The sequence below is a fragment of the Cryptomeria japonica genome, chromosome 5 (genome assembly GCF_030272615.1).
Source record: "Cryptomeria japonica chromosome 5, Sugi_1.0, whole genome shotgun sequence".
NCBI lineage: Eukaryota > Viridiplantae > Streptophyta > Pinopsida > Cupressales > Cupressaceae > Cryptomeria > Cryptomeria japonica.
The window spans coordinates 448,931,994-448,944,406 of record NC_081409.1 but is presented as its reverse complement, the minus strand read 5'-3'; the positions used below and the strand labels follow the sequence as shown (position 1 = coordinate 448,944,406).

The 12,413-nt window shown below is 35.5% G+C and overlaps 1 protein-coding gene across 1 annotated transcript in view; it reads right to left on the bottom strand.

Moving 5' to 3' along the window:
• The window catches only part of LOC131060748 (transcription elongation factor SPT6 homolog), a 77,150-nt gene extending 70,780 nt beyond the window's left edge, over positions 1-6,370 (bottom strand). Inside the window, exons 1-2 of the mRNA XM_057994125.2 lie at positions 6,245-6,370; positions 5,820-5,921 (exon numbers count right to left, since the gene is read on the bottom strand). Of these exons, the coding sequence (XP_057850108.2) occupies positions 5,820-5,921; positions 6,245-6,359 (217 nt within the window). The 5' untranslated portion in view covers positions 6,360-6,370. The remainder of the gene's footprint in view (positions 1-5,819; positions 5,922-6,244) is intronic.
• Positions 6,371-12,413: the final 6,043 nt, after the last annotated feature.

Sequence of the window (12,413 nt, the reverse complement as noted above, 5' to 3'; positions counted from 1 at the left end):
GCATTACAATTGTGGGCGTAGATGATATGTTATGCTATATGTTGAACACTTTGTGTTCAAGTCCTTCAATGGAATAAAACCCATAGGAGGTTGCGATCAGTGGACGAAAACCCATGGATTTTTGGAGGGCATTCTCACATAGGGAATGCATTGGATCTTCAAGGATTTGCAAGAGAGTTCACTGAGTCAGTGTGAACATTGTTTGTTATTGTTATATGTTGTTATGTAATGATTGTCATAACAATCCCTTGTTGTAGAGATCAGATTATAGTCAATAAAGTTATTATTGGAGTTTTAAATCATTTGTGCAAGTTTATGTGTGTTGTTGAATGTAATTGGTTTTATCGTTGGGTATATTATTTTGTTAAAAATTCTGGAAAGGGACAATATAGGAAGTAGTTTGAAGCTCATAGTATGGTGTGATAGAGTGTTGGCATTGAATTTGAGATGAAAGATATCAGCCTTATGCATTATTTATTGGGTCTTGATGTGTAGCAAGATAGAAGACAAGTCTTCCTTGGTCAAGTGAAATACATAGCAGAAATTCTAAAAAAGATTTGTAAGCCACTAGTCTCAAGCTGACAGCATTTGAGAAATCAAATTAGGTAGATCCGTCTATATACAAGAAACTGATAGGTACTTGGTGCAAGGGCACAAGGAGACATGTTTGCATCATTTGGATGTGTGTTGTTCTATGGTGATGTTTTATGGTAGGATGTGTGTTGACCCATGTTGATCCATGGTGATGTCCATGGTGGTCTCAAGACAATGTAATAAGCCATAAGGCTCCTAAATGTGTCAATTTGGTCCAAAGCCTTATATGGGCATTTTAGTTGTGTTTTTGGTGTTTAGGAGTCTTAGATGTGTTGTGTGTTCATTCTTGACCTTTTGGTGTGAAGGCAAGAGCCAATTGTAATAATGGCCAAAAGTTGCAATGTTGTCATGAGCAACTTTGACAAGTTTTTGCATTTTTGGTTACCCAACGGTTGGTTGAATGTACACATTGGGGGTGGTTGGAGGAGTTCCTTGGCATGATATAAGCCTGAGGAACGATGCCAACAGGTTAGGAGAAGCTGATAATGAAATTCTTGTTTCCAAACCAATCTAAAAACTGCATTTTTACTCCATTTTAGTTGAGTTTTCTGCACTTGTACGGATTTGTACGGACGATAGGCATGAATTGTGAGAGCAGGACAAGTTGAGGCTGTGAATCACCTTTCATTTGACGTTGGAGTGAGGTTTTGAAACTCTTTGGTTTGAAAGTTAAAACAAATTCTTTATCGCTGGCCTGAGAAACCCTTATAATCAGGGTTTTGATGCTAGAAGGGTCACAATTCAACATTCCATTTGGGGAATGGCCTGAAACCTTGGGGAATGTTGAATTGGCTTGTATAATAAATGTTCCAGATGATTTGGGAGGCAGGAAGTGTCATTTACAATTTTTAAGATGATGCCCTAGGCTTGACATCTCTTATGTGACAAGCCTGTGCAGCAGAAGAAGTGGATGAAACCCTTAGACAACGGATTGAAGGGTGTGTGAACTTGGCATGGAAGGGACCCTTGAACATGGACAGACCTTAAGCAAATGCCCAAACTTCTTCCTAATATGACTGGTGAAGACTTTTAGTGACAAATCTCCAATACCGGCTAGATAGGCCTAATTAGGGGGTAGTGTGTACAGATCTCATAAACTCAAAACCCAGATGCCAAAGTGTGAAGTTTCCAAGGGCTTCCAAAAGGGTATCCAAATCTGTAATTTATTCTAGGGGTTGTTAAGGGAGAATAGAAGTGATTGAGCAAAAACCCAAATAGGAGGCCTAATTGCTTGTAGCCCTTACTAGGCCTCTAAGGGTAAACGATATTGGGGATCTTGTAGAACCTGTTCAAGAGGTCCAAGTCAATGCAAATGCCATGTCTCACATAGTTTTTCATCCACAAATATCATACTTCACCACTTGAGCAAAAGATCATATATGCTAAGGGTTTGGGGTTGTTAGGTGTTCTTGGTTGGAGGGGTTGAGACCATAGGAGTAGAAGACTCCTTGTCAACTTGGAGTTGTCTTGTTGTGAGTGATCCTTGGGAAGGATACTAAGCCTTGGGAAGGCTGAAGACAATACACCATTGGATGGTGTCTATTGAAGACCCTTTGAAGGGTGAAACCAATCAAGTTGTGTACCACACCAAACCCTCTGCATCAGTACTCTACTGTACCTGGTGAATACCATACCTGATATTTGTTTTGGAGTAAATACATTAAGTCAACTTATAGTCAAGCCAAGGAAAGATCACTGAACTGCTGCAATTCATTACAGGTTGAGGTATGTTAGAGACAGTTAATTTTGCATTGTTTTGTCAATTCAAACTAACCAGGTGATGCTTATGCTAGGAACAACACATTAGGGTTTTGTTTCAATTTTGGATATCCTAGATCAGCTGGAAACAAACAATAGTAGCATTAAGTTCAGCTAAGGCAGAGTACATAGCCACTTCTTCTGCTAGTTGTGAGGATATCTAGCTTTGCAAATTGCTAGCAGAACTCATTGTTCAAAGTTTAATGAGATAATCAATGTTGCATCAATCTATCTGAAAAATCTAGTGCTTCATGATCACTCCAAGCACATAGACATTTGTTATCATTTCCTCAGAGACAAAGTTCAGAAGGGAGCAGTCATTCTTCAATATGTTCCTTCATATAAGAAGGTTGTAGAAAAATCGTCAAAGTCCCTGTCAAGAAGGAAGTTAGAAATATTGAAGGAAAAGTTGGGGTTGATGGAGGACACCTTCCTTGTGAAGAGGAAGTGTTAGATTGTTATATAGGTCGCTTGGCTGGTTTTCTAGCAACAAACATAGCAAAATCAGACTTTTTTTTGTGATATTCTCCTCCTATGAATTTATTGAACACAAACTTCATGACTATTATTAGTATGTAAGGCCGTTAATGATAGGCATTGATTTTAGGTTATTTTTAGGCATAGATTTCATTTTTACTTTTAAAAGTTGTTTTTTTTTTTTTTTTTGATTTATTATAGGCATTCTAAGCTTATTTTTGGTGACTTATTGTTTAGTAATGAACTTAATTAAAAAAAGTTTTCTTTTCTGTTTGCCCAAGATGGGAGGTTTATTTAGGACTTTGGGCACACTCTCTGTAACACACGAAATACTCAAAATAATAAAATATCTCAGACAGCAAGTGATATATTCTCATCTCAATTTTGTTTGTTGTTTTTGTATTTCAGAATTCTGTGTGTGCAGCTTATTGCGCTCAAAGTTCCAAGTTTGATTGAAGTTTAAATTAGACAACTTAATTCAAACCCTAGAGTATAGAATCTGCATACCATGTGCTGAATCTTAACAACCTTGCATACTTATAAGAAACCTACACTGAATAGCAAATCCTTCTTTCTTATTGCGCTCAAAGTTCCAAGTTTGATTGAAGTTTAACTTAGACAACTTAATTCAAACCCTAGAGTGTAGAATCTGCATACCATGTGCTGAATCTTAACAACCTTGTATACTTATAAGAAACCTACACTGAATAACAAATCCTTTTTTCTCTAAATCTTGTCAATTTCCCAATAAGACATTCCCAAAGTTGAGGGAATCTGAAATTGCATATGCGATTGTCTCAGTTGTTGATGTTCTAAATGCAATAACATATTTACCCAGTCATCATTAATCAAGGTGAACTATGACAGTCTTCCCTCTACTTCATTTGGCATATGCAGCTAAGCCCAGTAACGTCTAACTTCTAAGTCTTTCATTGATCATGCATTAAATCAAGATTCAGAATCTAGGATGTCATTTTCTTGCAAGACTTCAGGATAACTTTCTTGTTTTGTAAGTTGTTAATAAGATGTATTGGTTGAAAGCATTGTCACACAGCGCAATCTCAAGAATAATTGGCATGTGAGTAAGAATTAACTAGACACATGGCAATAACTCTAAAAGAGCAATCTACTTAAAGTACGACACTGAATGTCTGGAACGATTTTGGATTGTTCTTCTGCTGATTTTTTGAGTTGCAGTGTAGTGTCTTTCTGTTTTGACAGTTTTGATTGTTTTGTTGTAACTATTTTCTTTTGTGGGCGAGGACCCCTACAGATCCCTTGCCAATTAATCAAAAACATTAAAACAAGAAGAAGAAGAAGACAACAACACTTTGATAAAAGATTTGATGTTCAACAAAGAATAAATCTTATTCATTTTTCAATCAAGTCAAACTCAAAAGTACACGACAACTCAAGAGGAGCATTGTAACCAGTGTCTTTCAAGCTTTAAAAACTAAACATGTTGCAAGGCCTTGTAGATATCCATTCTTTAGCATGTTATAAAGTTATAAACACATGCAGGCAACAAGGGCTTTAAAATATTTCTTGGAGATTTAGTTGAATGGACTTAAAAAGAGAGAAAAATGTCCATTATGCATTGTATCACTTTAGAGAGCAAAACACTTGTCTGCTTGTCCATTTCAATGAAGTGCCTTCCCTAGCCTCAACCAAGTTTAGTTCATATTTTTCTTCTTATATTCCATCTTGAAGCCACTCTATATTGTTATCCACGTTTCTGAATACTAACTACCTGGGAGTAGAAAGATAGTACCATAAAAATCTTCTAATTATAAGGAGAAAGGGAGTAAATAAGAGAATCATTTGTACCCACAGACAGCTCTTATTCATAACCACAAAATATTTCAATTGAAACATCAGTTTCATCTTTGTTATCAAGTACTGTCATTGTCATTTCTCAATTACCTAAATATCTGGTATTGGAAAAGATCCCCTGACACCATAAAAATCTTCTTTTCAATAAGGTGAAATAGTGGCATTAGAAGAATTGATCATGCCCACAAAACTATCCAGCTCCAGCATCAATTTCATATTGAAATTTGTGCAGTGCAGATTTCAATTTTGGTTGATTCAAATGCTATCTTTTGAGATACACTGCTTCTAGTAGAATAGCCTGACTTGCACACTAGACTTAAAGCAACCAGCAAGAGAAGAGAACTGAATATCTATACATACATACAAATATAAACACATATTATATGTACATGCGTATATGCTCTTATGTGTACATATAAGCGTGATTATATACAGATATGTGCATGTATATATGCGTATGAATATATAAATATGAGTATATACAGTAACAAGTGTATGAACAGGTGTGAATATATACATATAGGTATGTGTGTGACTAGTTACACGTGTACAGCCACCATACAAACACATGACGCCCACAAGCATACATTTACAAACATGACAAATAATGCCTTCTGGATAGCCGTTAACTCAAAAGTTCATTACTAAATGAACAAGGTGAGGATTTTCCAACAATGAATAATGTCCGATACTGAAGGATACATTTTTAAGGGTCAAATTCGCTGGGGGATACAAATCCCTGATCAATAGAAATTCAAGAGGAAAAAAGTCGCTATTGATCCTTTAAATGGGAATAATTATTTGTGCAAGACGATTCTAATACAAACATCGTAATTTCATCTAAAGATTCAACAAGCACAGCAAGGTTTAGCATCAAACCCGCAAAATTCTAGTGTGGTCTTTCCATCCTCCCCAAAAATGCAGGAAAAATCAATGTAGAAGTAGATCGGTTTGCAGAAAACTTTAAGCCAAAGGAAGAAAAAAACTAATTTTATAGAACACTTGATAATCCCGATGATGGTTCATGTAATGATATGAAACAACGATGCAAACATGACACGCAGTTTTCTCCAGAAACTTTTCTCACTCACTCGAATGGACTGTAAGAACCTCATGCACGTAATTAATATTACCCTGGTGCAAAAGTTCCCACGTACCTTCGTCATCGTCAGAAACAACAGTTTTGGCTCCCATGTTGAAACCAAGAAATGCAAGAACCCCAACAAGTTTGCCCTCGACCGAAAATCGTGCGCTTTCACCTGAATGGAACCATCAAATATCCCCCAACATCAAAAGCCAGTAATTTAACCTCAATTAAGCACAAATTTACTGTCGCGTGGGCTTACGAGAAGCCCTTCAAAGGAAAATGCCACTTCTAAAGCCTTCAATTATGAAAAAAAATGTCAAAATCTAAAAAAAAAAAAAAAAAGATTAAGTTGCAAAACTCCAGCATAATCATAACAACGTATTATAGCTAACCCACCACCCCAGGAAACGAACTCACAGAACCCCAAAAAACCATCTGAATTTTTGTATTCAAACTCAAAAGCGTTGAAACATTAGACAATGACGGGGTAAAAACCTTTCAGACTTCCGGCATTGCCGAAATTGAAGTAACGCAGCGCCAAAGAGCGAAAACCAACATGCTTAGAAAGCCCAAAAAGCTTAGATAATAAGAGATTAGCTACAAAAGACATGCACACTTCCTTACCAGCTAAATGGCTTCTGTACACTCATTACTCAATTCTCTCGCCCTGCAATTTCAGCTCTCCCCGGTTTGCATATTGCTTCTCGGCATTTCATAAATCCCTTCCCGGCTGGCTTTAACGTTTTGAAGTCTGATGAATTGCGAAACAATTATGATAATGATTATTTATACGTGCCGTCCGATTAGTGCCATCCGACGCCTCCCAATTGCTTAGAATAGTGTGAAGAACCCACTTGGCTGTAATAGGAAGGTTCCACATTTCCCGGGGCCTTTCTTTCTCTAACGTCACATTACCATGAATTCAATTCTAGTACGAACCAGAGAGACATATTAATCATGCTTGCAAGTGGAATGCACAATTATCTCCCATGCACAATTATCTCCTTTGTATCTATTTGCTATCTGTTTGCTTCTTAGGAATTTTGTTGGTTTCTCTATCTATTAGCAATAATTTCGATTGTAATAACACTAGTATATATATCTTAAATTTTAATTTAATCTATATAAAATATGTCGAAAGATATCCTTTTCGAGGTGCTTATTTCTATTCACCTTAAAGTAAAATAAGCATCTCAAGAAGGATATCTCTCAGGGTAGAATTCATTTAAGATGTCCCTATTGGGAATTGAACTTGGGTCTCCACAATGAGTACCTAGTGTTTTAACCAGTTAAGCTCAACCCCTTGGACAAAATCAATATATAATTATATAATATCTATTTATTAAAATAAAATATATTATAATATTATTATATTATTATGTAGAAAAATATGAAATTTTATATATTTATTTAGACTATTTTCAATAAAACATGTGTTGCAAAATCAAAGCAAATACTAAAATCTAAGATATATTAAACTTTATTTAATGGCAAGTATTATGGTTATGGTTAGTGTTAGGGTTAAGCTTAGTGTTATGGTCAGGGATAATGTTTACATCATGGTTCGAGTTAAGGTTATGATAATGGTTAAGGGTTTATATCATGGTTAGGGTTAGCATCAATGTTAGGGTTTGGTTTTAGTTTAGGATTATGGTTATCGTTAGGGTTATGGTTATGGTTTAATATTAGAGTTAAATTTATGGTTAGGGTTAGGGTTTAGTGTCAGGGTTACAATTTTGTTGAGATTTTACATCAAAGGTAGGGTTATGATAAGCATAATTACAGTTAGGGTTAGAGTTAGAATTATAATCGGGGCATGGATAGGATTAGGATTTGGTTTATGGTTATGTTTTGGATGAGAGTTAAGGTTAGTATTATGGTCAAGGTTAAGGTTTACATCATTGTTAGGGTTATGATTAGAGTTAGGGTTTAAGGTTAGGATTATGATACTAGTTAGGGTGTATATCATGGTTAGGGTTAGCATCAAGATTAAGGTTGGTTTTGGTTTAGGATTATGGTTAGGGCTAGGGTTTAGGATTATGGTTAGGGTTAGGGTTTAGTGTCAAGGTTAAGTTTATGGTTAGGGTATAGTGTAAGGGTTACAATAATGTTTAGGGTTTACATCAAGGTTAGGGTTAGAATTAGGGTCATGGTTCAATTATATTAAGTTTAGGGTTGAATTAGTATTAAATTTCAATTAAGATTAGGGTTTGGGCTAGATTAAGGTTAGGAATAGATTATGATTAAAGTTCAATTTGGGTTAGGGTTAAGTTTAAGGTAGGATTATTGTTATGGTTAGGGTTTAGGATTATGGTTAGGTTAGTGTTATGGTTAGGGTTAGGGTAAGGATTGTGATTAGGGTTATGGTTTGGGGTTATGGTTAGGTTTATTGTTTACATCATGGTTGGGGTTAAGGTTAGGTTTAGGATTATGGTTAGGGTCATAGTTAGGATTATGAATAGGGTTAGGGTTTACATCATAGCTAGGGCTAGGGTTAAGGTTAAGGTTAAGGTCAGGGTTGGGGTTAGGGTCACGATTAACATCATAATTAGGGTTAGGTTTAGGCTTATGGTTAGGATTTACATCATACTTAGGGTTAGGGTGAGGATTATGGTTGGGGTTAGGGTTTAAGATTAATGTTAGGGTTAGGGCTTTTTTGAGTTAGGGTTTCACATTAGGATTAGGATTATGGATACGATTTACTCTTAGGAATATGGATAGGTTTCAAGTTATGGTTAGGTTTATGGTTACGTTTAGAATTAGGTTTTAAGGTTAGTGCTAAGGATTATTGTTAGCGTTAGGTTTTGTGGTTATGGTTAAGTTAGGGTTAAGGTCTAGAGTTATGGTTAGGATTATGGTTAGGGTTATGGTTTACATCATGATTGGTGTTGGAGTTAGGGTTAGGTTTATGGTTAGGCATAGGGTTATAGTTATGGTTAGGATTATGACTAGGGTTAGGGTTTACATCATGGTTAGGGTTAGGGTTAAGGGTTAGTGTTAGGATTAATGTTAGTGTTTATATCATGGTTATGGTTAGCATTAGGTTTATTGCTTGGGTTAGGGTTTAGTGTTTTGGTTATAGTTAGGTTTAAGATTATAATTGTGGTTATGGTTATGGTTATTGTTAGGGTTAGGATTTACATCATGGTTAGGGTTAGGTTTAGGTTTAGAGACTATGGTAAAGGTTATGGTTTACATCATGGTTCAGGTAAGGGTTAGGGTTAACGTTTTGATTAAGGGAAAACAGGTTTTGAGGGTTAATGTTAACTTATTATAGTTAGGGTTATGGTTTGCATCATTGTTAGGGTTAGGGTTAAAGGTTAGTGTTAGGATTAATGTTAGTGTTTACATCATGGTTAGGGTTAGGTTTCTAGGGTTATCATTATGGTTAGGATTTACACCATGATTAGGGTTATTGTTAGGATTATGGATAGGGTAGGGCCTAGGATTATGGTTAGGTTTAGGGTTCAAATCATGGTTAGGATCAGGGTTATGGTATGGGATAGAGTTTAGGATTAGGATTAGGATGATAGTTAGGGTTTACATCATTGTTAGGATTAGGGTTAGTTTAGGGTTTGGGTTACGGTTAGGTTTAAGGTTATAATTTTATGGTTATTGTTAGCATTAGGATTTACATCTTGAGGGTTAGGGTTGGGTTTATCATTACAATTTATTTAGGGTTTAATTATGGTTAGAGTTAAAATTAGAATTAGTATTCAAATAGGGTTATGGTTTAAGGATAAAGCATGGCATTGTGAGGGTTAGGATTATATAATGAAGCTTGATTTTAAGGTCTAAATCAAGGTTTAATTAGGGTTTTGATTAGGTTAAGGCATGGTGAGGGTGAGGGTTAGTATTAAATTAGAATTAGGATTCAATAAGGGTTAGGGTTCATATTAGGTTTGGTTTAAGGTTGAAGTTGTAGGTAGGGTCTATTTCTATGGTTATAGTTAAATTTAGGGTTAGGTTAGGATTAGAGTTAAGGGTTGTGGTTATAGTTAATTAGAGTTAGGGTTCAATTATGATTAGGTTTTTATTATGGTGAGGGTTAGATTAAAATTAGAGTTCAATTACGATTAAAGCCTAATTAGGGTTAGGATTAAGTTTAGGCTAGGATTTAGTTATGGTTAAATTAGGGTTCAAGTTGTAGTTAGAGCTTAATTTTAGGGTTGTATTTAAATTTAGGGTTAGGTTATGGTTAGGTTTCAATTATTTTTAGATTAAGGTTGAAGATTAGGATTAGGTTATGGTTTTGGGTTCAATTAGGTCTAGATTAGGGAAATTCTCAAGGTTAGGGCTTGATTATGGTAAGTTTTTAATTACAGATAGGGTTCATAGAAGAGTTCATTAAGGTTAGAATTACCTTTACAATTCAATTACATTAGGGTTACTGTTAAATTTGGACTAAATTTTAATTAGGGTTAGGGTTTGGGCTAGAATTTAATTAGGATTGGGGTTCAATAAGTGTTAGAGTTTGGATTAGGTCAAGATTCAATTAGGGTTAGATTAAGGTTGAAGTTGTAGTTGGGTTTTAATTCTATAGTTAGAGTTATGCCTAGGATTAGGTAATGGTCGGAATTCAATTCTAGGGTTATATTTAAGTTTACGGTTCAGTTATGGTTTAGGGTTCAATAAAGTCTAGATTAAGGATATTATCACTTGATCGAGGTTTGATTATGGTAAAGTTTTAAATATAGTTAGGGTTCATATTAGAGTTTAATTAGGCTTATGAATCAATAACTTTAGGGTTATGATTATGGTTCAATTAATGTTAGGATTAGGGTTAGGATTAGATTATGTTTATGATTAAGATTTAGATGTTTGGTCGGGATTATGGTTAGGATTAGGACTATTGTTATGGTTTACATCATAGTTAAGGTTAGGACTAGGATTTATATCATGGTTAGAATTATGATTATAGTTAAGGTTATGGCTTAGGATTATTGTTAGGGATATGGTTAGGGTTAGGTTTATTTCATGTTTAATATTAATGTTAAGCTTAGGGCTAGGGCTAGGGTTTAGGGTTAGAGTTTAAAGTTAGGGTTAGGATTATGTTTAGGGCTAGAGTATACATCATTGTTAGGGTTAGTGATTATGTGCGGGAAAAGTGGTGCAAAGAAACGGAAAATTCGGTTTCAAAAAGGTCCACACACCAATGGGACTTTTGGTGCAAGTTATGGAGCTATATTGCATAGCTCAACTCCCCAAGGGATGTTCCATTGTTCTCTATCTCACGGGATCCCTCAAGTCAATGCCTTTGCTCTCAAATCACTGAGCAAAGTGACTTCAGGAATGACAACTCCAAGAATGAGGGATGTTTGATCAACTTAATATGAATGCATTCCTAGTTATGCATGATATTAAATCTAATATGATTTAAACTAGCATGGATACGATGATAAGATAAAGGATTAGTAAAACCCATCCTAACATGGAAAGAAAAGAATAATAACAAAGAAGGTAACAAGTTAGAAGGAAAAAGTGGAAGCTCTCACAATATATCAGAGCCATCAGAAGGAGATAGAATTGACCTTCCTAAGAATCCCCCTGTGAAGGAGAATAAAAAGAATGAAATCAGGGAGTTTGAGATCAAAATAGTCAATACCTTTGAGGCTCTATAGACACAGGAGAAGGAGAATGAAATCAATGAAGAGACACTTGAAGATGGTGAGATTGAGAATATCACTGACTCTCATCATGAGGCCTTTCAAGATTCCATATCAAAAAAAGATGAGCGGTGCCTAGATGAATTTGAAGAACATGAAATTAAACTTGGAAGGAGCAACAAGTTTGGATCACCTCAGGTAAATTTAAATGCGTTGTTCCAAAATATTGGAGTTGATACGCCTACATCATCCCATAAACGAGGAGAACTATGGAGTAATATGCAAGATGAGCCTAGAGCGGAACAAGAAGAAAACATAACAGGAAATGGAAAGAAAATAAAAACTAAGAAGGTAGGAGGCCTTAATGGGGTGAAAACCATAACCGAGTCCAAGGCTGATTTTGGTGCTTCGAGATCCCCATCGAGACATAAAACTACGAAATGGCATAAGGACCAGGAGAGCAAGCAAAACATAGTTGATGGAAGGCAATGAACTATAAAGGAATCCTACCCTCAGACTTCCAAATGAAGGTAATATCTTGGAACATCAGAGGCCTAAATGGTCTCAATAAATAGGATATATTACGGAACCTCATTCGAGATCAAAATCTGGATATTATCCTAGTATAGGAAACCAAAATGAGTAAAGAGAAAGTGGAGAAATTAAACTTCTTTAAAATTGGAGGAGTTTGTGGCGGTAGCTCGAATGGAGCATCTGGAAGGGTAGCAATTTTTTGGAACAAGAAAACCATCTCTGGAGAAATGATTGATGTAAATGGCAATATTTTATCCCTGAAAGCTAAAAGCATCTTTGATGGAAAGGAATCTGTTATTACTAATATCTATGCCCCTAACTCCAAATCTGCTAGAAGCAAATTCTGGGATAAAATTCAACAAAAAAGAAAATCTTTCCCTTTGAACACCTGGGTTGTGATGGGAGATTTTAATACTCCTCTGCAAGACATTGATAAATATGGGGGTATTCATGCTCAACCAGACAGCAGATCTGACTTGATGAACTTTATTTATATCAATGCTCTCATTGATATGGATCTCAAT